Source organism: Onthophagus taurus, chromosome 3, assembly GCF_036711975.1.
Source record: "Onthophagus taurus isolate NC chromosome 3, IU_Otau_3.0, whole genome shotgun sequence".
Taxonomy (NCBI): Eukaryota; Metazoa; Arthropoda; class Insecta; order Coleoptera; family Scarabaeidae; genus Onthophagus; species Onthophagus taurus.
Window position 1 is genome coordinate 22,691,001 of NC_091968.1, and position 26,837 is coordinate 22,717,837.

The 26,837-nt window shown below is 31.5% G+C and overlaps 3 protein-coding genes across 6 annotated transcripts; 1 reads left to right on the forward strand and 2 right to left on the reverse strand.

Annotated features, from left to right (window-relative positions):
* Nucleotides 1–714: 714 nt before the first annotated feature.
* On the reverse strand, nucleotides 715–25,068 carry LOC111422557 (cytoplasmic dynein 2 intermediate chain 2-like). Of its 4 annotated transcripts, XM_071195364.1 has the most exons (14): nucleotides 23,491–25,068; nucleotides 23,286–23,437; nucleotides 22,640–22,725; nucleotides 22,482–22,581; nucleotides 18,806–18,969; nucleotides 7,038–7,096; nucleotides 6,902–6,983; nucleotides 6,626–6,847; nucleotides 6,457–6,578; nucleotides 2,234–2,346; nucleotides 1,982–2,180; nucleotides 1,350–1,540; nucleotides 1,137–1,291; nucleotides 715–1,084 (listed from the first exon to the last, which is right to left on the reverse strand). In XM_071195364.1, the coding sequence occupies exons 6-14, from the start codon at nucleotides 7,094–7,096 to the stop codon at nucleotides 800–802; spliced, it is 1,428 nt and encodes a 475-aa protein (XP_071051465.1). In that variant the 5' UTR covers nucleotides 18,806–18,969; nucleotides 22,482–22,581; nucleotides 22,640–22,725; nucleotides 23,286–23,437; nucleotides 23,491–25,068; the 3' UTR covers nucleotides 715–799. The 4 variants fall into 4 exon arrangements, with proteins under 4 accessions (XP_071051465.1, XP_071051466.1, XP_071051467.1 ...); XM_071195365.1 differs by lacking the exons at nucleotides 22,482–22,581; nucleotides 22,640–22,725; XM_071195366.1 differs by lacking the exons at nucleotides 22,482–22,581; nucleotides 22,640–22,725; nucleotides 23,286–23,437; nucleotides 23,491–25,068 and adding an exon at nucleotides 19,335–19,431.
* On the reverse strand, nucleotides 7,649–18,757 carry LOC111421329 (galactoside 2-alpha-L-fucosyltransferase Sec1-like). Its single transcript, XM_071195367.1, has one exon. It carries the CDS (start codon nucleotides 18,361–18,363, stop codon nucleotides 17,383–17,385), a length of 981 nt encoding a protein of 326 aa, XP_071051468.1. The 5' UTR covers nucleotides 18,364–18,757; the 3' UTR covers nucleotides 7,649–17,382.
* Nucleotides 19,704–20,439, forward strand: LOC111421330 (histidine triad nucleotide binding protein 1). Its single transcript, XM_023054472.2, has 3 exons — nucleotides 19,704–19,815; nucleotides 19,929–20,147; nucleotides 20,198–20,439. Exons 1-3 carry the CDS (start codon nucleotides 19,714–19,716, stop codon nucleotides 20,357–20,359), a joined length of 483 nt encoding a protein of 160 aa, XP_022910240.1. The 5' UTR covers nucleotides 19,704–19,713; the 3' UTR covers nucleotides 20,360–20,439.
* Nucleotides 25,069–26,837: the final 1,769 nt, after the last annotated feature.

Sequence of the window (26,837 nt, forward strand, 5' to 3'; positions counted from 1 at the left end):
AATTGAACGCATGTGGCGCCATCTGTTGGGATATTTTGGAATTATTCAGCTAAGAACCGAACCACTAGAATACAGGTTAGATTGGGTTTATATATAAAAGCTCCAACCACAGAATAACTGTTTGGAAAGTGTTTGGAGCCACTATAGTGGCTCCAATTAACGTTCCGACTGGTTGGGAATTCCTTAGATCCAATTACCTATGGCAATTACACCTGTCAAATAATAAAGCATCTGACGAGCTTCCAACCAGTTATAACGTTAGCTGAAACAAAGCTATAATGTCAATTATAATCTAATTATTTAATCATACCATTATTACTTTATTATACTCTTACCGAAAAATCACTTTAAAATGACGTTTACATCTGTCATTCTGAACAAACGTCAACTTTTAAAAGTTGAAGTTAGCGGCAAATTTAAAAATATAACACGAATTGGAATCTATACTTTTTAAATTAAAAGAATGATACTGATAATAATTGTTATTGCTGTCTCTCATCATTCCCACTATTCATAATAAAATTGTTAGTTTAATTAAATTATTTCAGTATAGACGCTAATGCCATCTTACGGTGGGAGGTCGACATACAATCAGACCCAAGTTCTCCTATTAAAGATCGCTGGGACTGTTCCTTGCACTATACCTAGAGCTAGCTTACATGATTTTCACCTGGTATTCAATAAAAAATAATAATAATAATCGGATCAACATCATATTTTTAAAGAATAGGTGAATTTGGAATATTTATTTTCTCCGGGTTTCGTTTTTATTAATTAATAAAAAAACAATAACCTCAAATTAATTTTCTTCTTGATTAAAACAACTCCATGGAACACTCCATAACTCCAAAACGCCGTTATTTTTTCCCACAGCAACCGTAGAAACTCTAGATCGGTTTAATTCCATTCGTGTCATTGTAATTTCAAAATTGGAATTTTCAATCGAATGAAGCGAATTTGTTGAGCGCAACCCGAAAATTTCTATTGATCCTTTTGAGCCGCAACCGGCGATGATTTTTTCATGGAATGGGATAAATGTTAAATCGAGGAAAGTGTTGATAAAAATCGTTTGGGCTGGTTCATCCTAAAAAATATTATAATAATATATAATTTATATTGTTTAATTGATTTTATACTTCGTTTAAAATGTAAATTCTTAATTGCCCGCTATTTGTGTAACTAAAAAACATCTCTTTTCGATTTGGGGAAAATTGCACTTTAACAATTTCACTTTCGTGGGGCTCGAAATATTTATAAACCGGATCTGATATTGGTACTTCTTTAGTACTTCCTAAAAATTAAAAAAATGATTTAAAATAAATTTTTTATTAAATTGATGTAGAAAAAACCTTTTAAAGGCACAGTTCCCAATAAAGAACATTGCACTAATAATCCTCCTTCAACCCCAACGATGAACATATCTCTAATGTAGGGGGAAAAATCGAATGTAATAACCCCTCTTTCAATTTTTTTTGCTATCTCTTCCGGTACTTGTAATAATCTTGGTGATTTTGGTAAAATCGGCGATTTTATTTTGTACCTAAAATAATTAAAAAAATCTTCTCTTTGAATAGGCCCCGTTTTGTAATCCCAAATTTAGGACCCAAAGCATCCCTTTGCTTTGACCAACACCGCAAACATACCAAATTTACAGGATCAAATCCCACCCTAAAAATGGCGTCATCTACGGATAACCGGGTAAGAAAACCCGATGGTACTTTCTACCAGAGATCCGGGGACCTTCCTCAGGATAAATTTGAGCCATAAAGACCCTGTATGTAATCCCGAATGCCAGGTTCAAGAGAAGACTTAGGCAACTTTTTATACATCGACCTTTTAAGCTCGCATCTCCAAGATAATGGCAGAAAGAATCGACTTTTTAAGCGATTTATTCTCGTATTTAGAATTATTTTAAAATTTCTTTTTGATTTTACCCCATTTAAAAAGCTTGTTTGATTTAATTCTTAAAAGTAATTCTTACTTGTGTTTAATTTCTAATTCGGAGTTAAAATTCCACAAACATAAACAACCGTCTAAACTCGAAGAAGCCAAAATCACGATTTTTGGGTCATCTAAATCGGAAATCCAAGAAAGTTGGGTTATATTTTCTTCGTGAGCTTGGATTTTCACTATAACATTATCGTCGTCATCGTTTTGGATGTTCCAAATGATTATTGCACCTAATTAAAATTAAAATTTATTTTAAATTTAAAAATTAATTATTATATTATACCAGTATAAGTTCCGGCTGCTATAATAAACGGTAAATTAGGATGGAAATTAATTACGGAAACACAAGTCTCAGCTACTAATTTTTTTGTGGGTGTTTCCGAGAATTGCTCGAAACTAAAAAATTCAAAATTTATTAATAAAATAATTTAATTAAAAAAAAATCTGGATAATTCAAGAATCATGTCGCTTAAAAATCGACAATTTTAATAAGATATAGATAATATAAATAGAAAATGATATATGGATAGTATAGATATAGGTGAGTAAGTTAAAAATTTTGCAAGCATAAAAGCAAGACGAGTAAATATTTTATAATGATATGTGTTAAGTTATTTTAACATAAATTTTATAATTTACTTAATAAAGAATATTTCTTATATATTTTCCTTGTTTAACTTTTTTGAGTACTAACCATATATTTCCGCAGCACATTTGGTTTAACGACTAAAATGTCGTTGTTAACCATCTATAAACTGCAGATAACCTAAAATGGGGTAGATCTTTAACTTATTGGTTCCTGAATGCTAGATACTGCTAGTAAAAGACTAAAAACTGCTTGGAAAGAGGAAATACTATTTCAAAAAGTTACCTACTGATTCTAAAATGCTAGATACTGCAGAAAAAACCACAACTTACTTGGAAAAGACTAAATACTGTTTTCAAAATAATACCTATTGCTTCCAGAACGCTAAACACTGCTGTTAAAAATTTTGACCTACTTGGACAAGAATACTGCTTCCAAGATCACTTATTGCTTTCAAAGACTTTAATAATTGTTTGGAAAAGTGATATGCTTTCCAAAAAGCTGCCTAGAATGTTAGATACTGTTGGAAAAGACTAATAACTACTTGGAAAAAAGAGATCTGCTTTCCAAAAAAGGTATCTACTGCTTCGAAAATGTTAGATACTGGTGGAAACGATTACAATCTGCTTAGAGAAGACTAGATAGTGCTAACAAACAACTACTTACTGATTGGAAAGATGAGATACTGCATCCATAAAACTACTTACTGCTTTCAGAGCGTATACTACCAGAAAAGATTACGACCTGCTTGGGGAAGACTAAATACTGCTGGAAGAAACTATTATCTGCTTGGAAAGACAAGATATTGTTTCCAAAAGACTATTAACTACTTTCAATGTGCTAAATATTAACTAATTGCTTGAAGAAAGCTAAATATTGTTGGCAAAAACTATTTAATGCTATCAGAAGACTATATACTGCTGCCAAAACACTACTAAGTGCTTGGATATTACAATACTGCTGGCTGAAGACTATTTACTGAAAGTATTCTTCTGTTGAGTGATATCTTTCTGTGTTTACAGATTTAAAAATTGCTGCTACAACACTCGATTCTTTGTCACCCACATGCGACATAACTTTTTAGACATTCGGATCAACATAATTTACTGATTTATTTCAGAATTTGTATAGAAATTCCATGTTGAGTTAGGTTAACTAACATTTAAATCAGTGAGAATGTCGGGTTGGGCATGGAGCAGAGGGTGGGTTGTTAATTCCAGGTTAGGTTAGCCGTGCGTCTTCAGACGGAGATTACATTAAACCCGATACTTTCTAGTTCTATGTCTAGTGTTAGTTTTACACTAGCACTATCACTAGAATTAACACAAGACCTAGAACTAGAATCATTCGGGCTTAGCCGTCTTGAAAGATGTGCGGCTAAATCCGAATGTTAATTCTCGGTCTAGTGTTAGTTCTAGTATTGCAGTAGCACTATTACTAGAAGTAACACAAGACCTAGAACTAGAATCATTCGGTTTAGACGTCATGAGAGACGCGGGGCTAAATCGGAATGTTTCTTGTTCCAGGTCTAGTGTTAGTTCTAGTTTTAAATGTATTTAGCGTTAGATAATAAAATGTATACAGGTGTCCCGAAACTCAACGTTAAGCGGGCACCGGATGAGAGGCCAACCCATACCTGTTCTGGTAAAAATAAGAAAACAATTCTATGTCTCTTAGTTAAGTGGTAATAGACATATTTTTGAAAATGTTAAAAATCGTTCCCGTACATCTTATCTTTAGGTACTACGGTCAGAAATGTTCGCAATTTAATAGTGATTTTTTTAATAATGTATTCCTAATGAACCATGCTACTATAACAATCACAAATCGAACAACAAAAGTCGTTAGTTTTGTAAAAAAAAGTATTAGTTTGATTGAGTTAAGGTTGAAAGAATTTATGTCTATTAAGTTTGACACACGATTTCTAAACAAAGGAGTAGTACAACACCCTTGGCAAGTTATTTTAAAAGATGGCCTGTTTAGTCAAGATTGGTATAACACTTGCTATTTTTCTTTTCCTAAAAAATATGATTGCCTGTTTTTCTACAAAAAACGCGTTATTTAAAAAATTCATACGTTCGTATGTTATTTGTATTTCCTCTAAATTGATTTAACAACTTTGTTAGAAGATGTGCCACTCAATATCTACAGAGAAATGTGGTTTCGACAAGATGGTTGCCCAGCTCATTATGCTTGTCCTGTATGGTATTGCATGCAGAATACCCAGCAAGATGGATTGGGTGTCTCTGGGTCTAAATCCCTTTGATTTTCTTGTTAGGATTGCATAAAAGAAACAGTGTATTAAAAACCGATTGAAAATCTTGCCGAACTGAGCACAACCGAACACAATATTTATACAACAGCAGAAGAAATAAATGCAAAGAAATTTGCACAACTAGTAAAAAGATCTTTTCTGTGACGATGCAGAGCTTGTATTAGTGCCGACGGCAAATAATTTTAGCATTTGCCTTAGTTTTAAGAAAATACTGCTATAAAATTAATAAAAAATAAATTTGTTTGTTTAACTTTGTCTTTAGATTAACCTTATTTGAAAGAGTCTTTTTGCAAGACATAAGGGCCAGTTAATATCTACGAACATTTTGTAGTTCGTAGATATTAACTGGCACATCTTCTAATAAAGTTAAGAGGAAATAAAAAGTAAATACAACTAACATACAAAAGTATGAATTTTTTAAATAACGTGTTTTTTGCAGAAAAACAGGCAATAATATTTTTTATGACAAGAAAAATAGCAAGTGTTGTACCATTTTGGAAACTTGACTAAACAGGCCATCTTTTAAAATTACTTGCCAAGGGTGTTGTACTACTCCTTTTTTTAGAAATCGTGTGTCAATCTTGATAAACATAAATTCTTTCAACCTTAACTCAATCAAATTAATATATTTTTTTGCAAAACTAACGACTTGTTTCATTCAATCATAAGCTAAATTTGTTTCAAAACGCAACATTCAATAACACCAACCTCAACGACGTCTAAGCGCTTAGAATTGATCCTGAACTTTCTGGAAACAGTTACCATATTCTAAATGTACTGCATCTTTTTCTGCCAACTTGCATAATTTTATGTGAACACTCAAAACTGAGTCTGATGCGTTTTAGTATTTGCCAAAAGATGTAATAATGCAAATGGAATAGGTTTCAAAACGCATTACACCAGAATCTTTCAGAACCTATTGTAAGTATGACAATAGAATAAAGTCCAACCTCAACGATGTCTAAATACTCAGAACTGATTCTCTACTTTCTGGAATTAGTTACCTAATATGTGTTACATCTTTTTCAACCAACTTGCAGAATGTGTAGAAGAATGTGTATGCTAATCTCTCAACATTTTAATCAATGTTTTACGGAAATAATAAGCAATAATACGCAGGTCTAGCCTTTTTGTGAAAAATATTAATCGTAATAACTATCTTTCGTGTTCAGATGCATGGCTAAACCCGATACTTTCTAGTTCTAGTATTAGTTCTAGTTTTACACTAGCACTATCACTAGAACTAACACAAGACATAAAACTAGAATCATTCGGGTTTAGCCGTCTTAAAAGACGTGGGGCTAAATCCGAATATTTCTAGTTTTCGGTCTAGTGTTAGTTCTAGTATTAACACAGAGTCTATTGACACACAATCTATCTAACGACAGGTAGTCAGTCATTATGCATCGAAAGCCTAAGAAACAAGGTGTTTCATCCCAAAATATACGTTGTAATCTCACCTAAAATAGCGAAAATAACTTTACTTTTAAGTTTATAAAATTGATTTGCTATAAAATAAACAATTTGTAGGTTGTAGGTGACGTCACGTTTTGTAACAATCGCAATTTTAACGTGTTTTTTGGGTCATTTCAAATAGATTTTTTAAGCAACATGATTCGTGAATTTTTCCAAAAATCTCAATTACCGATCAAATGTAAATAAAGAAACCAAACCGGGGTGATAACACCATATCTTATGACAATAATTACAAGAAATAGCTAAAGTATTTCCCGTGGAATTCCATGATAAAGAAGAAACACGGGGGATCTAAAATAAACCCACAAATAAATGCGTTTAACTAAAACAAATTTTACTTCTCCAGAATTATCTTGTCCTGCAATAACTTTTAACGACTGTAAAAGTTTAACACTTGGTTTCTCATAATTCTTATCCAATCGATAATTTTTAAAAGCCTGAGAATGAATCGTTTCATTTAATTCCTTAGAAACAGTGGGGTAAATCTTATTTAACCATTTCGAAAGGCGCTCCATATCGACTTCACACGTTGCGGGGATTTCAAACATATCAGTTTGAGTCTAAAAGTATCAAAAATAATCCAAACAATAACAATTAAAAAATTAAATAAATACCTCCGATGTAACTTTAGGTTGTGTTGTTGTTCCGATTTCATGCGAGACATAATTCGTTTGCGAACTATTAACTTCATAAACTCTGTTGGGAATTAAATTCAAATAATTAATTAATAATTTTGAGGGTATAACTTACTTTGTAACTTTCCAAATCGACTCAAAACCGACGCATTCGCAATCTTGAGTTGAAAACATCTTCGAGTGACGTTTATTTTGTTGTAATTTAAATGTCGAGTTGGTTGTCATGGTGATTCAATCGGTAAAGAAGATTTGTTAAGGCGTTAATTTAATCAAAAGTTAGTAAACTTAAAATTTATTATCCGAATTGTATTATTTATTATTTTAGTTCAATACAACATTTCGCAAATTTTAATAATTATTATTTATACCTTGTCAATAATATCGAATGTTTGTATTTAGTCAACAAAAGATGGCGCTAGTGTGAAGTTAGAAATGTAAGTTCGTAAACGTGTTTTAAAAGGTTAAGAATATAAAGTTTTTTGTAATTAATTTATCATTGATTGAATTGAAAAGTAATAATAATTAAAAATAGCAATAAATTAATTTTAAAAAGAATATAAGATTTTTTATTAGTTTAGAATTACTCCAATAGATGGCTCTCGGTTATAAATTTTTTAACTGTCAATTAGAAATGTCATTTGAAAAGTGTTAATATTATTTTGAAAAGGAATATTATAAATAATACAGAGAGGAAAAAGAAGTGATGTGTATATAGATAAAAGGTAATAAATTTAATACACATTTATTACACATTTAAATAGATTGAAATACATTTTTTTTTTCATAGAGAGTATCACAGAAAGTTGTAAGCATTTCGCGAGTTTGTCGACGTCGTGTTTTTCGTCATGTAAATATATAATATATTAATAATATATCCATGTAGAGACTTCTTAGTAATTTTTTTCTATAAATAGTAGATAGTAGACATATACATATACTTTGTATAAATAAATACTTATTTTTTGCATGAAACGAAACAGCCCAAAAATTTTGGCACATAAAAGGAGATCACAGTTGCCAAAAATACCTAACGAGTTCTTTAATTTCCTATTAAAAAGATAACTAAACTAAACATACAAGAAAAACAGAAACTAATTAAGAAAACTCTCTTGATTTCTAACAAGAAAAATTTGAACGGTTCGTATGATTGTACAGATTGTGTGTGTGTGTGTGTCTTTTTTCCTTAATTTTCTTTTTGAATAGATAGAAAAATATTCAGTGTGGGTTACTTTTTATACATTTAGTTATTAAGTTATTATTTTATTTCTCTTCTTTTGAGTGTGAAAACATCTTTTATATTTAAGTTAATAATATTATTATCGTTAATATTACATTTAACTACTCGATAGTATGCGTCAATATGGTGTAACAAAAATATAATCGGGTATTTCCCTAGCTAAGTAAGAAAAAACGCGTCGTTTTTTATTTTTTGTTGTTCCATAAGACCTCTTGAAGATTTCGTTAAGTTATCCGAGAATGCAAATAGATTTATTACATTTCTTATACTTTTAGTTTTTTTTTTTTGGTTTGGCACGGTTTTCCGTTGAAAATGTAACATTATGAAGTGCTTAAAAAGAAAAATCTATCTACACGAAGTGATATACATTAGATGATACTCTAACACTTGGTCTTTTAATTATTTTTTTTTTAATCAATGATATTTTTTTACATACAACATGTAGAGATATATTTCACATTGATTGAGGGATTAATTATTATTATGTAAATAGATAAATATATTACCATATTGTTGGAGTTACGGGAAGTTAAAATAATCAATTTAAGTAGGTTAAGCACTGGATCTCGACCATTTTGTGATTTAATGTCGAATAACAACAAAAATATTCCCTATACTCTAAAAATGTATGCATATTCGGTTTTCTAACGACTTCAAAGAAGAAGAGAAAAAAATAGAATTAGAGAAGAAAAGCTACAACAAAAATTATCAAAACAAAGATATGACAATACAGATTCTGTAAAAATTACAACAAAAATCAAAAATAATGATGAGAAAAATATCGGCTGCGACTTATGTGATAAATGGTTTCACAAAAAATGTACGAAATTTTACAACATGATGAAGCTGCTACCAAAAATTATAAGAGTGATTTTTGTTAATTTTGTAGTCAGGTAAAAAACAATAACTAATACGTGAATAGAAGTTAAGTTCCTATTTTTTTAAACAAAATTGTGATTACCTATCAAAAAAGAAAACATTTATTTTATAAATATATGTACAGGTGTCCAAATTTCGATGGGTTTGCAGGGTATCTCAGTTATTATGAGAGGTAGAAAGTTGCGGCTTTCGCGAACCTGAGCTACTTTTTTGTGAAACTTACAATGGCGCAAACCAAATTTTCATAGCCCTTTTCGTTTTTGATATACAGGCAGTGTTTCAAAATTTACGATTTTCAGACACCCCTGTATGTCGGCTATCCGGAAACGTAAAAATGGGTTCTAATAGATTTTTTCACGTAGAATCCAATGGTGCACGTAGAATTTTTCTAGTAATCAAGGTTTTTGAGTTATAAAGAATTAAGTATTTTAGAAGTTGAGTATTCAGTATTTGAGTTGTGTTTATAACTCAAAAACCGTGATGACTTGAAAAATTCTACGTGCACCATTGGATTCCACGTGAAAAAATCTATTAGAACCCGTTTTTACTTTTTTACTAAGTTTCCGGATAGCCGAGATACAGGAGGTGCCTGAAAATCGTAAATTTCAGACACTCCCTGTATATCAAAAACGAAGAGGACTATGAAAATTTGGTTTGCGCCATTGTAAGTTTCACAAAAAAGTAGCTCAGGTTCGCGAAAGCCGCAACTTTCTATCTTTCATAATAACTGAGATACCCTGCAAACCCATCGAAATTTGGACACCCTGTACAGTGTGTTAATTAATTATCGTACTCGGCGCCATCATTGCAAGTATGCAACCAATATCACAAATCGCGTATACTACGTATACTTACTGTGATATTGGTTGCATACTTGCAATGATTACGTCGAGTACGACGATTAATTAACACACTGTATATACAGGTTGTATCAAATGTCTGGAATGTAGCCAATAACTTCGTCATTTGTGGTTTGAAAGAAAAATGTTTCAAATACAAGTTTCTTTATTAATCGTGGCGCATTTTTTTGCGATATTTGCTCGTTTGCATTGTTTTTTGTTTCGTTGCTATAGCAACCAACATTGTTATTTTAAATGGGATGCATATATTTTCTTTGCACACTTTGATAGAGGATAAATCCGATATGTTCATCTATGCGATGAACATATCAAATCATATGGTTGTATAAGAAAAGATTCGAGAAAAAACGCGTTTTCTGAAAATATTAAATCAGCAAATAACAATCAAAGTAGGTGCCGAAATAACGCCGTTGACAACTTTAAATGTCAAAAAAATGACAGATTCAACAGTTACGAATAATTAATAATGTATGGGTACAGTAACACACATTTGGATCGTTTATTTTGAAAGTGGTGTAAGTCCATTTTTGAAAAAAATGAGATATTATGTAATTCATGCTTAATTTAAAGTAAATTTTTTGTGTATTACTAGTCCGTGTTTAATTTCTTAAAAAATTCCTCTGTTTTGTACAATTTAAGATTGTACAATTGTCCAATTGACAGAGGTAAGTGGCTTAGTTGATGGTTGTCGATCAGTAGCCTGTTAATGTGTCATATTACGTGTCAAGAGTTAGTAGTTTAGGTTACTTATTGTATTTTTTTCCTAAAATGGATAACTTCAGATTAACATCAGATAGTGATATAGGTAAGAACAAATGGTAAATCAATATTATTTTATGACAATTGAAAATATTTATTTTATTTAATTTTAAATAAATTCACCCAGAAATAAAGCCCATGAATATAAATAGAAGAATAATCTTATGAGATGAGGATATTGTTACTGAGAACTTAGATTCTGCAGAACAAAATAAAAGAAAATATATGCAACAAATAAACAAAATTAAGCGAAATACTGGACAAAAGTACTATACAAAAAGAGGAAAACTCATTCCAGCAAAAAAACTTGAATCCAAAAATTGTAATTGTTCGAAGAAATGCATAGAACGTATTAATGGAACACAACGTATAGAAATTTTTGATAAGTTCTGGAATATAGGTGATTTTAATAAGCAAAATGTATTTCTTTATTGTAATTTTCAACGTGAAACTGTCAATAGAAGAAGGCCTAGAAATAATTCGGGCACTATGAGGGCATATGCTTATAAATTTTACCTGGTCACTTCTGGTGGAAATATTTTAGTATGTAAGAAATTTTTCATTGATACTTTCCAAATATCTACTGGACGAATTGATCGTATCCTAAAAGCGCATGAGAATATTCCGAAAAACATGCGTGGAAAAATGGATGGCTCTAGTACAGGGGTGGGCAAAGTTTAATATTCAATGATCGACGTAAATGTTAGCTGGTTAATGGCGATCGACATTTTCAGAAATAGGAAAAAAATAACGCATTGAATGGTAATTAAATTATTTATTCATGTCAATATACAGGGTGTCTCACGTAACTGGTTCATTAGAACTTTTTTAGGTTCCGGTATTCGTACAGTTTTAACTTTCGATCTAAAATATTTTCAAGATGGCTGTCACTTCCGGTCTACCGGAAGTAGACCATAACTTCGTTATTTTAAATGGAATGCTATAGTTTTTATTACACCTTTTAATTGTACGTAAAAAAAATATGTTGACTTTCATAACAGTTATTGGTACCTAGCGTTTTTCGTTTTCGAGGTATTTTGATTTTAAGATTTTTTTGGCAAATTTCACCATGCTCTTTAAAACCCTATATCCCAGCCAACGTTCATTCAAAAAAGCTCTAAATTGGCACGATTACTCTTCAGATGCTGTCAAATAGATTGTCATATATTGTATCAGAATATCTTATACAGGATGGTCAAAAATTGGATTACCGTTTCTCCATATTCAATGGGGAGAAAGTCGAAAATTTTAAATGGAACGCCCTATTTTTTATTAGCCTACACGAAAGGGAATTTAATTCTCTACAATTTATCTATAAACATTTCTATACCTATTTATTGTAGTTTCTCTCATATTCGTAAATTTATGCAAAACATGCAGGAAACCGTTTGTATTTTTATTAGAAGGCCATGACATTTTGACAGTTTTTTGTTTAATTTATTTCTATTGTTATTTGTACTATTAACTACGATTGATAATCTTTTAGTTTACTAGCTTTTACTTACCAAAAATAATAAACAGAAGATCAAATAAATGAAACTATTAAAACAAAAAGTTAATGATAAAAATTAGATTTCAATAAAAATATAAATTTATAATACAAATTTGTTATAAAATTGAATTTGGAAATGCAATAAAACACGATAAAATATTTATTTCGTTGTCTTCATCACTGGTGACCGGAAATATGCAATTTCTTTTTGTCTCGATATATCCAGAACTAAGAACTTCTTTATCAATTTTTTGAAATTTGTCCTTGTGATGGGCGTTAGATTTGTTAGGCATCTCTCATTAAGTGTTCGTCGTACACGTCCTGTCCAAAAGTTTATTACATTCGCCATCAATACAAAATAAATTTCAAATATCGGCGTTGGAATAATTTACCATGATGTTCAATGACTTACACCCGTCGTCAAATGTAACTAATGACAACAATAATACAAACATGGACCAAAAACTGTCAAAATTCCATAGCTTTCTAATAAAAAAACCTGGATTTTGTGCATGTTTTAATAAATTTCGTAATATGAGACAAATTACAATAAATAGGTATGGGAATGTTTATAGATAATTTGTAGAGAGTTAAATTCTCTTCCTGATAGGCTAAAAAAATATGGGGCGTTCCATTTAAAATTTTCGACTTTCTCGCCATTGAATATGGAGAAACAGTAATTCAATTTTTGACCAGCCTGTATAAGATACTCCGATACAACAAATGACAATCTATTTGACAACATCTGAAGAGTAATCGTGCCAACGTAGATCTTTTTTGAATGAACGTTAGCTGAGATATGAAGTTTTAAAAAGCATGTTGAAATTTACCAAAAAAAGCTTAAAACCAAAATAACTCGAAAACGAAAAACGCTAGGTACCAATAACTTTTATCAAAGTCAACCTATTTTTTTATGTACAATTAAACGGTGTAATAAAAACTATAGCATTCCATTTAAAATAGCGAAGTTATGGTCTACTTCCGGTAGACCGAAAGTGGCGGCCATCTTGAAAATATTTTAGATCGAAAGTTCTGAATGAACAACCCATGCTACCAAAATTTCAAATCTCTACGAATAGTGGAACCTGAAAAAGTTCTAACGAATCAGTTACGTGAGACACCCTGTATATAATTCATTTTTTGGATGTGGACGCATAGTATTCCATTTTATCACTGAGTTTATTAAAATTGGGTTTATATTCACTAAATAGTATTTGAAAAACTTTTGTGATCTCCTGCCGATCTCTTCGCGATCGACTGTTTGCCCACCTCTGCTCTAGTAGAAGAACTAGGGAGCTAGTGACGAATACGGTGATAGAACACATAAAAAGCTTTCCAGCATTTGAAAGTCACTATACTCGATCCCAAAATCCAGAACTGATGTTTTCAAATCCTGAATTAAACATAAGAAAAATGTATAATTTATACTTAGAAAAATGCAAGGAAAATAACTTGAGTTCAATTAATGAATGGACATACAGGAAAATCTTTAAACGAGATTTCAAGCTACACTTCCATTTGCCACGTAAAGATTCCTGTGCGAAATGCGATTTCTTAAACATGAAAATTAAGACAAGAACTGATGACGAAGAAAAAACAATTCTTGTACAAAGACATGATGTTCACTTGCAAGATGCTGAATTAGCTAGAAAAGCATTACAAGAAAATAAAATTCTGGCATCAAAAAATCCTGATAAATACTTTGTATTCTCTTTTGATTTACAAAAAGCCTTACCTTACCCCAAATTATCTATCTCAATCGCATATTATAAGCGAAATATGTATGTTTTAAACGAGAGTTTTCACAATGTCCACGATAATAAAGTTAATGTATGTGTGGGACGAAACTATTGCTTCCAAGGGATTGCAAGAAGTAGCTTCTTGCTGTTTGAGGCATTTAGAAAATGTACAGGTAAATTGGTTGCAAATATGTTGGATAAGCTTTCTCAAAGGTGCTCCATACACTATTTTATATGAAACGTCGATGAAGGACAAAGAATTTAAAACTATAAATTTATTACCTACACGTCCTGGAAGACCGCCAAAATTTGAAAAAACGCCCTGGCGCCTTTGTACCAAGATGCCTATTACTTATGAAAAATATAAAGACATCAAGCAGTTATTATCTTATATACCACCGGTGCATCATGCATATTTCGAACACTGCCACATACAGAGCATAAGTAAATACTATCAATATCTTGTATTTTTAACAATGTAATTAGCGTCTAAAATAAAAATACTACTTCTATTTTATGTCGTGTCATTATTTGTAAACAGAATTGGATCAATATGAAGTATATTTTAAGGAATATTTGATTTTTCAAAATTGAAATTAAACCATTTTTACAATTGTCTAATTTTGAAAGTGTTGTGTAAGTCCATTTGCAGCCCGTAAGTATACATCAGTTTAGTAAAATACGCCTAAAACAAATTTATATAACCAAATTATACAGTGTGTCCCCGGATTGTGTCCCCGTAAGGTATAATTGACGATAAATTTTTGAGTTCAAATTCCAGCTTTTGCAATTAAAGTCTGGATGTCATAAAACGAAATATAACCAAGTTTTACGTCAAATGTCCTCAAAGTACCAAAGTTAACGCAAGAAGTTTGTTAACCGGTGCAGGTAAAGTGGTCTTTCTGAGCAATGTACCACAAAAGTTGATTAAGATAAAATGTTTGTTATGTTAAATTATAGCGATATGCCGATAATTTTATTAATTTTGCATATAAAAGAAAAAATGAGTTTTTTCTTGAAAATTTTTTTTAATATTTCGTTTTACAATAAAGACAGAGAGATCTGAGTGAACTAACAATTATCATTTGATAGCTTAGCTTTAACCTATTGTCAAATATTAATTGATCATATTTGCATTACAACATAAAATATTTATAGTGCAGTGCTATGGACTGGGGAACATTAGTTACAATGCAGTTTTAAGGCAATTTGAGGAAAAATTTGGATTTTTAGTAGATAAAAAAACAATTAAGAGAGTTATTAAAAAATTTACGGAAACGGGCAATGTGAAAAATAAAAGGAAGGAAAAAAAGCTTTTAGATGATCATGATGCGGCGTCGATTGTTGCAGTAACAAACGCAATGGATTACGGTAAGGTGTCGTTAAGAAAAAGGGCAGTTCATGTCGGTATAAGTAAATCCCATTTACAAAGAATTTATCGAGAAAATAAAATATTGCCGTATAAACCAAAACTATCCACACTATCGAATTAGGTCATGAAGCAAAACGTTTAGATTATTGTTTGTGGCTTCGGTACAAAATTGTGAAAGACAGAACTTTTTTAAAAAACACAATATTTTCGGACGAAGCATCGTTCACCACTAATGGAGTGGTTACATCACAAAATTGTTGATTCTGGTTAAAGACTAATCCACATTATCGCATAGCTTGTAAACACCAGTATTCCCAGAAAGTGAATGTGTGGTGTGCTGTTTTGTGATATTTGGAAATACTTGAAAATTGTTTATTTAATTATCTTCACGGCGTGGATTTAGAAAAACGCAATAAATTATATTTCCAACAAGATGGTTGCGGTCCACATTCCACCATTTTAATTAGAAATTATTTAAATACGTTATTTGGTAGAAAAAAATGGATTGTTAGATATGGTCCGCAACCATGGCCGCCAAGAAGTCCTGATTTATCTATTATGGATTTTTATTTTTGGGGTTATGTAAAACAAAAAGTGTACACTGAAAATTTTAATAACAATTTAGACCGTTTAAAACAAAAATTAAAACAGTTATTAGAGAAATTCCGTTGGACCATATTAGAAAAAGTTATAAACAATGTCGCAAAAGGGCTGAATTATGTTAGTGTTGGTGGTGGTATCATTGAATAAGCTTTTATGTTAATTCAGTTTAGTTCGAAAATGTTTTGTTAATCTTATGATTTAAAAATCTGCATTTTGCTTTTATATCCTAAATTAATAAAATTCGGCATATCGCTATAATTTAACATAACAAACATTTTATCTTCATCAACTTTTGTCGTACATTGCTTAGAAAGACCAGTTTACCTGCAACAGTTAACAAACTTCTTGCGTTAACTTTGGTACTTTGAGGACATTTGACGTAAAACTTGGTTATATTTCGTTTTATGACATCCAGACTTTAATTGCAAAAGATGGAATTTGAATTCAAAAATGTATCGTCAATTATACCTTAAGGGGACACAATCCGGGGACACACTGTATATTGATAAAACAGTAGAAATATTGCCAGACTTGATATAATTTGCCTAAATTTTTTAATTAACAGATATGTTAACCTTTAATTTTCTCGAAACAAGAGAAAATGGACTTACACCACATTCAAAATAAACGGTCCAAATATTTATAAAAAATGTGAAATAATGCAATCTATTCTAACTTTTTTAGTCTAATAATTTTTTTTAGACTAATCTATGCTACTTTTTTTAAACAGTCACCAGATCTAGCTACCAACCTATTTTTCCCCCAAGCCTTTGTTTGACACCCCTCCCTATCCTTTTACATTGGGCGGATGACGTCACTGAGGTGAAACAACTTTCAGAAACGCCGATTCTAGACAGGAAGTTGTTAATTTTGTTGTAAATAACTTCCAGGAAATATCGAAGTATCTACTGCAATTAGAATTGAACCTGCTTCACAATTATAGAATTTACTTCAGTATTGTAGAATTAGCATTTACTACTGTTTTATTCAACCCACCTATTGTTTCCGATATTTCTGGTGGTTTTTATGACTTAATTGCAGTCATATAACGAACAAAGATGGGGTTGTATACAGGTAGTTTACGAATCCCAAACTCTAGCGTGCAAAAATGTGCGTCCCTGGACCTAGTTCACTAGGAGGACCTATCAAAAATCACGTCCAGGTACTTTTTCGGGGTAATAATTACTGCCACTACTGTTTCTGAGGGTCATAAAAACCACCAGAAATATCGGAAGCTAATAATATGGTAATAATATAGATTTGGCTGGATATTGCCACTCTCACTTCTGGTTAAAAAATGTGTATAAAATATATTCAAAGTTGATTTTTTTGTTAATTGGTCGAGAACCAATGCATTGACCCTATTTCGTTAAAAATAAATCAAAATTATTTGTGATTGTCATTTGAACTATGAATTAATATCAGAAAAACATTATAAATAAACAGCAATAAAAAAAATCCAACTTCCACGATTAATTAATCCCAAAAAACACATTTACAAAACACTTAATAAAACAACCTATTTCATTAAATGCCAATTAGGTAAAATTTGAACAATCTTAGTAGAAATATGATGAGTTAAATTATAACAAACAGTTTCCCCACCGGCTAAAATCGCCCCCCAAGTACCAAAAGTACCATAATCAAAAATCGTGTGATTACAAGACGCCAAAATAGCCAAATCATCGGCCGCTTTGTTTTTCTCACTAGCAATATAAACGTTATCGTAACTTTTAAAATGCGCTTGGCACCAACCCGGATCGTCACTTACCACGATAAAAGTAACATTTTTATACTTATTTAAGAAATACCCCATCGCCTTTCGATAAAACCCCATCCCGACCGCGTTTATATGCAACTTTCTTTGTAAGTATCCGATATAATCGGTTCTTCTCACGTGAATCCCAACGAAAACCGATCCCGATTTACCTTTTGAAGCTTCCCTTAATAATTTTTGACTTCTCACCAACAAAGCTCGTCGAAACGAAAACTCTTGGATGATATCTTGGACCCATGATAAAACAATTTCCAGTTCCATCGTGTACTTCTTTAATATAATACTTTGGTTTGTGTAATTCCACGAATCGACTGATCGTACGAAACGGTTTAACTCGCAATGGCCGATTTCTTCAAAACTTGGTACGGATAAAACGTCAAATACTTTATCTAATTCAGCACGGATACATTGTGGCACGTAAGTTTCCAATCCAGTTCGTCTTCCGATCGCCCAAACGCTCGCATATGCCCACATTTGGTTTCCCAATCTTCCTCCTTGTTCCACTGTTACGATACCCTGTTGGGGACATCTTCGATGCTTGAAAACTACTCTTCGTTTAATGTTACCTTTACAAATGCGTTGTTCGAAGTCCGCGTATCGTTTTACTGTTGTATGTTTTGCGTTGATATCGTACAAAGGGAACAAAAAAACGTGCACGAAAGAGATCACACACAGTGCTAAAATCGTTGCTGTGAACAGTATGTTTTGGTTGGCGTTTATCATTTTAATAATGTGTAGTTTAAATCGCGGCACGTGTACATTTTTATCGTTTTAGTCTTCGAACAGCTTCTTTCGGCGTTTGAGGCATTCTGTTTTATTGATTTTTTGTAGGGTATAAACAGTAGTGAATTTAGGTACATTGCTATTGGAATAAACTCGTTCCCATATTCTTTTTGATTATTACCACTTTTTACTAATATTTATACTAATAATAATCATATTGAGTAATATTATCCATTTTAAGAAATATAAAATAAATTTTATTTAAAAGTTGAGGTTATGTATGTAACTATTTCAATGCTACCAACACAACTCAATAAAAACTCCATTAATGTTTTAATGAATAAATGTATACATATACATTCATTCTTTAAGAAACTAAAATTAAAAAATTCTAACCTATAAATTAAAAAGTAGGTGTAAATGATCAAAGTTTTTTTTTTACCTTGAAATGGTCGGAAAAGTTTGTAGAGGTGTAGGAAAAGTTTTCAAAGTTCCAATACGATCACTTTTAGTCGTCTTTAGCAACTTTTCTTCTTGATATTTATAAAAACTGTTTATAACCAACTTGTATTTTTGACGTTTGTCAAAAGCGCCATCTGTGGGGTGCTAAAATAAAAAGAATTGTTTTAAAATATAATTATAATTAATTAATTTTTTTATTAATCTAATCATATAATTTCTACTTTTGAATTAAAAAGTTATTAATTAAATTTTTTTCTTATAATAATTAATTAAATTATTACATATAATTAATTGTTGTTGTTTAGAAGCGCCATCTATGAAAATTTATAATTATTTCTATTACTTGGTTTAATTAAAAACGATTTTTAACTTATTTCATGAAATTAATGAAAATATGAACAATTTTATTATTGTTTGAAGAATAAATGTTTATGTTTAAAAAAAAAAAAAAAATTCTAATCTATAAATTAAATTGTAGGTGTAAATGATCAAAGTTTATCTTTTTTTACCTTGAAATGGTCGGAAAAGTTTGTAGAGGTGTAAGAAAACTTTTAAAAGTTCCAATACGATCACTTTTAGTGCTCGTTAGCAACTTTTCTTCGCGATATTTATAAAAACTGTTTATAACCAACTAATATTTTTGACATTTGTCAAAAGCGCCATCTGTGGGCTGCTAAAATAAAAGGAATTGGTTGTTATTGAAATTCTTTAAATTTAAAATTAAATTTAAAATTTTTTATAAAAAATAATCTAAATTTGTTACGAAATTTTAAAATATTTACAAATTCTTATCGCAATCTTTAACCTTGTACAAAACGATAAATTTAATCAGCAATAAATAAAAAAATTCTTTCACTCCCTACTAGATGGCAGCACATTATCAATAAAATGTCATTTGCAATTAGACAATTAATAAGGTATCATAATTTCAGGCCGATTTTAACGACTAATACCTTTAAAACACCCTTATTTCCAATAAAACGCGCAACGGTATGTATTTATATTACAACACTTCCACACACAAAAATTTAATATACACAAAAATGAAATATCATATGGACATAACCTTGAAATAAACCGGCTCTATTTTTTGGTGTTTTTAGATGAGTTCTGAGGTAGAAAAGGCCCAAGGTGCTACATTTGACAATAAACCAACGATTTTCGACAAGATCATCTCTAAAGAAATCCCTGCTGATATTATTTATGAAGATGATCAATGTCTTGCTTTTAATGATATTAACCCGCAAGGTCCTGTGCATTTTTTGGTAATTCCCAAGAAAAGAATTCCAATGTTGGATATGGCAGAACCAAGCGATGCCGAAGTATGATTAATTTAATGGTTTTATATAATAATTATTATTTTTTTTATTAGCTTTTGGGACAACTGCTGATTGTTGCTAAGAAACTTGCCCAGGAAAGGGCTCCAAATGGGTACCGTTTGGTGATTAATAACGGTCCTGATGGGTGCCAGTCTGTTTATCACATACATATTCATATTGTGGGTGGTCGTCAACTTCGTTGGCCCCCAGGTTAAAAATATATCAAAAAAAGTTTTCAAATTTCGTTTGTTGTGTTAGTAAAAAATGATGGAGGTTAATAAATATATTAAAAGGAGTGTTTTTAATTTTTTAAAGTAATGTAGAATAGAAACACCATAAAGTTCGTTTTTTTTCCTATAATACCTGTCAAATTGTAAAGTTGGCAAAATTAATAGGGAGTTTTGTTTTATCATGTTTTGAAATAAATATGTCAAACTGACGTTTATTTGAGTTTTCCTATTTAAAATATAATAGGTATATTTATTTATCTAAAAATTTATTAAAATTTTAACCTCAACTATTTAGTTACTGAAAATGTTATTAGAAATCAGGAAAACAACCTAAATTTTATAAGGGCCCTACTTAATACCAACAGAAACCCAAAAAAATTTACTTTGACAAGTATTATAGAAAAAATACGAACTATTCTTCCTATAAATACTTATTTGCGTGTTTCTGTAGTAAGAATGCATTAAAAAGTAACTGATATAACAAGTGATAACTTCAATTATCGACTTTCACTATCAGAAACAATTCAATCACAACGATTTGTAATATTTGTATCAATAAGATCTTGAGAGTCTTATGGTTATGACTAACATCTGTTAAAGAAGTAGTCCTGGTTTAGGTAGGTGTTATATACAGTATGTCCACGGAAAAGGTGTTGAATAGGAAAAACTTTTTTATTTTTAATTTTATCGAAAAAAGTTGTCTTGATAAAAAATTTTGCTAGTTTTTAGAGTAAGATTGGGATAGAAACATTTAACATACTTTATACGCGGTGTTCAGAAAATTGAAAAAACTTTAAATGGTACAAGAGTAAAGTCAATTTATTTGAGAAGATATGGAAATAAGTTATTAGGAAAAGTTGTTCAAAAGTAAAAGGTAGTCTCTAATACCAATTTTCGAAAAATTCGGCCTACTTTTATTTATTTGTCATCATTAAATTTATTTTAATATCAATTAACTAATTCCAAATTAACAATGCATGAGTTGTAAGTTTATTTACTCAAACACACCATCCTGTTGGGCACATGCTTTTAAACGAACAAGTAATTCATCAAAACTTTTTCTAACCTCATGTAAAGATATTGAAAATTAAAAAAATTAATTAAATTAAAAAGTTTTTCCTATTCAACACCTTTTCCGTGGACATACTGTATATTCAAGATGATGTTGGGATTTCGACTGGAACTAATTTGACACAGTTACTTCAGGGCATTTTGGAAACAAAGCGTCGACCAATGTTATCATTGTGGCAAGTTTTTTTTGTTCATAGTTATAAAGATTGTGGAAGTAGCTTCATTTATCTGCCTCAGACTACATTCTGCTTACTGTGAAACTAATGATCATTGTCAATATTTTCTTCTAATATTTTCTAGTCAAGATGTTAGGTTGGCAATTATTTCTCCATATCTCCTTGCGCATGTAGTTTCATGTGGGGGTGAATGAAATAATAACTTGTGTTTCTATGCATTTTACCAGAAGAACTAAAATACGGGAAAATTATACCAATACAGAAACCTGGAGATCCCAACGACCTGAATAATCCGTCCAATCTCTGTCCTACCTACAATGCCCAAAATTTTGGAAATTGTCATAAAGAAGTGCTTACTCAAATATTTGACTTATGAAAACTTATTAACGACTTACCAACACGGTTATCAACCAGGTAAATCCTAGAGCACGGCACTGCTTAATGTATGACAAGTGATTAAGATGATCAGAAGAGGTTTTGATGAACAAAGATATACTCAAATTGCCTTTTGTGATCTTAGCAAGACTTTTGATCTGTAAATCATGACATTCTTACTAAGAAATTGAACAAATACGGAATAAGAGATAAGGCCCTTAACCTGTTGGTTTCATATCTAGATCAGCGACAACAACAAACTCATTGGAAAAGTGAAATATCGGAGTGGAAGAGAGTCGAAACAGGAGTTCCGCAAGATTCGATTCTCGCCGGATTTTGCTTTATGCGTAATGCTTTATGCATTACTTCCTTCATAAACGTGGAAAAGTATATTGAAAGACTTCAGAAAAAAACTAGTACAACAATGCTTGAGGCAGAAAAGTGATTCAAGTCGAACAAATTACAACTAAATCCAAGTTACTTACGTTTTATACGAAAACCAATGATCACGTTACAAATCAAAAGACTAAATTCCTTGGCGTGGTGTTTACGGAATCTTTGAGTTGGTCGGAACACATATCGCAGCTTAAAAAGAAATTAGTAACTTCAATATATTGTTTAAAAGTAATGGTTAAAAATGTACCATCGGCTGAATCACGAAATGTGTATTTCGGATACTTGCACAGCATGGCGGTGTATGGCATAGCAATATTGGGTGCTTCCAGTGGCCTTAAAGAAGTTTTCAAATAGCAAAGGAAAGCGATAAGATCGCTAATATAGGTTTAAAACAACATCAGATGTTGTCAAATAGATTGTCATTTGTTGTATCGGAGTATCTTATACAGGCTGGTCTAAAATTGAATTACTGTTTCTCTATATTCAATGGCGAGAAAGCCCCATATTTTTTAGCCTATCAGAAAGAGAATTTAATTCTCTACAAATTATCTATAAACATTCCGATACCTATTTATTGTTCTAACTTATTGTTCTAACTTATTGTTCTAACGAACCAGTTACGTGAGACACCTGTATATATAAATGATTTGCCTTTCAATCTAACATCAGAGGTAACATGTGTGTATGCCGACGTCATTTATAACAATAGCAAAAACGGAGCAAAAAGTGAAAAGGTGCAGCGATAAAAACTTGGAAAGAGCAGAAATATGGTTCCATAACAACAAATTGAAAATCAATGCTGAGAAAATACAGTATTTAAAATTTGCACCAAAAAATGATACAACGGTGTGTAATATCAAGTACTTAGGGATGAATATAGATAAGAAACTTACCTGGTAGTCACATATATCGGGATTTAGCTTCTAAATAGCTTATTTTGCAAATTTCCAAAGTGTTGCAAGTTATGGATACTGTTCTGGTGTATGGCATCGGACTCAGTTCGTATCTTCACCCTTCAAAAAAAGCAATCAGATCACTATGCAACCTAAAACCGTACGAAAGCTGCAAAGATCACTTTAATACAGAAAAAATACTTACCCTGCACTGCTTAGTGTAATCCAAAGTATAATAACTGGTTTTGATACAAAATTATACACAAGTAGTTTTCTGTGACCTGAGTAAAGCTTTTGACTCAGTGAATCACCAAATTCTTCTGAAAAAAATTGAAAAATACGGCATAAACGAAAATGGAAATAAACGTATTGCTTCATATCTTCAGGAAAGACAACAATAGACACACTGGAAGGGAACAATTTCTGAATCGAGAACAGTGGAAACTGGAGTACCACAGTGCTCTGTGCTCGGACCAGTTTTATTCCTGTTATATTTAAACGATTTACCAAAAAATATAAAGGCAGACTCAATGTGCTTGTATGCTGATGACACCTCATACATAAATAGTTCTAAAGACTTAAAAGACCTAAAAGAAAAAACAAATATAACATTAAATGAAACAAAAAATTGGTTCGAAATAAATAATCTACAACTGAACAGAGAAAAAACACATCACTTACTTTCTTCACAAAACAAAACCAGGAGGTCAGAGATAATACTACAATGTTTCTAGGAGTTACACTATCAGAAACTCTTTCATGGAGGGACCACATAAAAAAATTGAAGGAAGAATTGGCAACGGCACTGTATTGTTTAAGTATGTTAGCTAAAAGTTTACCGGAGGAAGAAATAAGGAATGTATATTTTGCGTACTTTCATAGTATGGCGATATATGGCATACTTACCTGGGGCGCATCTAGTGCGCCCCAGGTAAAAAATTGGGTTATAGAGAAAGTTGCAGAGGCTATTTTAGGGAGTTGAAGATACAGACAATACCATCCCGTTTTGTTTTTTCTTGTCGACAATATGTTTATGCGCAAAGAGAGACATTGGAAAGAAATATAGACTCTCAGAACTATAGTACACGATATGGAAACAATTTACTGGTACAGAAGTACACAGAGTACAGAAGTCACAAAATACTTTCAAATATATTTCAATAAAACTATATAATGCTCTACCATCAAGAACAAAACAATTAGACGAGAAGACATTTAAAGCGGAAGTGAAGAAACACCTAATAGAAGGTGAAATTTATTCAATTCAAGAATACTATGGAAGTAAGATGTTTTGTATATTTGAGAAATAAACTATTATTATTATTATTATTATGAAAGCACATAGGGCTATCTCTTAGGTTGCAATTGCCTCCTCTAAAGTGCTAGTCAAAGCATGGAGAGCAGTAATTGTTGATTTTGCTTTTTGGTAAGTATGTTGGGTAGGGTGAAGTAAATTAGTGACAAGCACTCCATTTCTAAGGTATTGATCGATTACTTTTTTCATCTCTTTGAGGAGAAATGAAGTTAGACCCATTGGTCTGTATGCCTTTAGGTATGAAAACCACCTTTACTTTCCTCCATAGTGTGGGTATATAGCTAAGGCTGTTGCTAGCTATATATAGGGATATTGTTACTGGAAGCAGGTCTTCTAAGCCTTTTTGCATAAAAATAAGCAGAATTTCATCCTCCAGGCGATTTTAGAGGCTTGAAATTATGAGTTACAAGCTCATAATTAGTTCCTAACCCCATCTCATCTCTATTCCATACCCACTTATATAGCCAATAATTTGCATGACTAAGGTCCATTACTACCATCTTTTAGTTAAATTTATCTTATAGATAAACCCATCTACTAGCCAATGAGAGCGCGTAAAATAGCCGTAACCATGGTAATAATCCCTTAGATAGCTTAACCAGAAGATGGTAGTAACGAGCCTAAGGCCCACTTTCCACTTTTTATTTACCACTTCCTGATAAATTTATCCTATAGATAAATCCAGTTCTTAGCCAACGAGAGGGCTTAAAACCGCTGTAACCATGGTAATTATCTATCGGATAAATTTATCAAGAGGTGGTAAAAGTGGGTCTTACTCAGACTTTGACATGTATAACACAAAGTCATGGTGCACATCTCGATTGACGTGGGCTGATCCGCTGTTATGCAATTTCTGTTGTAACATATCACATTTATTATGAAAACTTGGAGATGTTTTCTTTTATTTGGTGAAGATTTACATTTCTGTCTTGCTTTGCTTCTTTCCTTCTTTTAAGGGTCGATTACACGGAGATAGTATACACGCCACTAGCGCACTTTTTTACTATCCGGCTAGTTAGATAGTTGGCGAATAAAAAGCGTGCATGATTACACGCAACAAGTAAACAAGCTTGATCTTGTTCACTCGCAACCACCTGATTATTGTGTTTATGTGTACAAAGCCTCAACATGAAGTGGAATAGTAATAACATCAGCAAGTTTTTGGAAATTTACGAAAATTTTCCAATATTATGGAATATAAAACTAAAAAATTATCACGATACAAAATTGAGGGACGCTGTTTTCGAAAAGTTAACTGAAGAATTAAAAGCTGAAGGTTTAGTTGAGGATATGACACCAAAGCAGCTAAAATCAAAAATAAAAAGTATTAAAGATGCCTACCGCCAAGAATTAGCCAAAATTGAAAAGTCAAAAAAAAGTGGTATGGGAACCGATGATATCTACACTCCTAAATTGATTAGGTTTGGTAAAGCTGATTTTCTACGGGAAGTTACATCAACAAGAGAGTCAAAATCAAATTTAGTAAGTATATATTTATTCAATAAAAAAACATAATAATTAGTATTTATTACTCTTGGGTTGGTTAAATTTCAATACCAACTTTTTCTCATTGCCATGGAACAGATCCTTCTGTCATAAAATATTGGGCATAAGAACTTCGTACATTCTCCGCTTCTCGTTTGTAATTATTGCTGCCCAAGTGGCTCACCAGCCGTAGTCCATTAGTATGATTTCGCCACGTTCCCGATGACACCTCAAAAGTATTTAAATCCTCACTGTCAACTGATTGTGGGGTAAGGTAAGTATTAGAAGTCATTCGTAGCCAATTATGTAAACTACAAGCAGCCCAGATTACTTTATCAATAGTATCTGATTTTAATTGTATTGGTCTCTGAAATACTCGAAAATCGCCAGACAAGTATACCAAATGCATTTTCTACTACTCGCCGCGCTCTGGAAAGCCTATAGTTGAAAAGTTTTTCTTCATTTGATAAGTTGTTTTTACTATACGGCTTCATTAAATTTGCTCTTAAGGGAAATGCATCGTCACCAATAATAACTGATTTGTCAGGGAAGCCTAACAACTTATTCTGAATGGCTATGTTTAAAGTTGAGTCTCTGAATATTGCACTATCGCTTGCACGTCCATTTCCTCCTATATCTATGTATCTGAAGCTGTAAGTTGCATCCACCATGGCGAATAAAATTATGCTGTATGTGCCCTTATACCTACAAGAAAAGTACTGACTACGCCAATGTCCTTCCAAATACTGTTT

Excerpts from the sequence above, each read along its gene's own strand:
- LOC111421330 (XM_023054472.2), top strand. The coding sequence starts at position 19,714 with ATGTCATTTGCAATTAGACAATTAATAAGGTATCATAATTTCAGGCCG. Across the intron at positions 19,816-19,928 it reads TTCCAATAAAACGCGCAACG|ATGAGTTCTGAGGTAGAAAA; the intron begins GTATGTATTTAT and ends TGGTGTTTTTAG. Across the intron at positions 20,148-20,197 it reads CAGAACCAAGCGATGCCGAA|CTTTTGGGACAACTGCTGAT; the intron begins GTATGATTAATT and ends TTTTTTTATTAG.
- LOC111422557 (XM_071195363.1), bottom strand. The coding sequence starts at position 7,147 with ATGACAACCAACTCGACATTTAAATTACAACAAAATAAACGTCACTCG. Across the intron at positions 6,984-7,037 it reads TCGATTTGGAAAGTTACAAA|AGTTTATGAAGTTAATAGTT; the intron begins GTAAGTTATACC and ends AATTCCCAACAG. Across the intron at positions 6,579-6,625 it reads GACAAGATAATTCTGGAGAA|ATCCCCCGTGTTTCTTCTTT; the intron begins GTAAAATTTGTT and ends GGTTTATTTTAG.
- LOC111421329 (XM_071195367.1), bottom strand. The coding sequence starts at position 18,363 with ATGATAAACGCCAACCAAAACATACTGTTCACAGCAACGATTTTAGCA.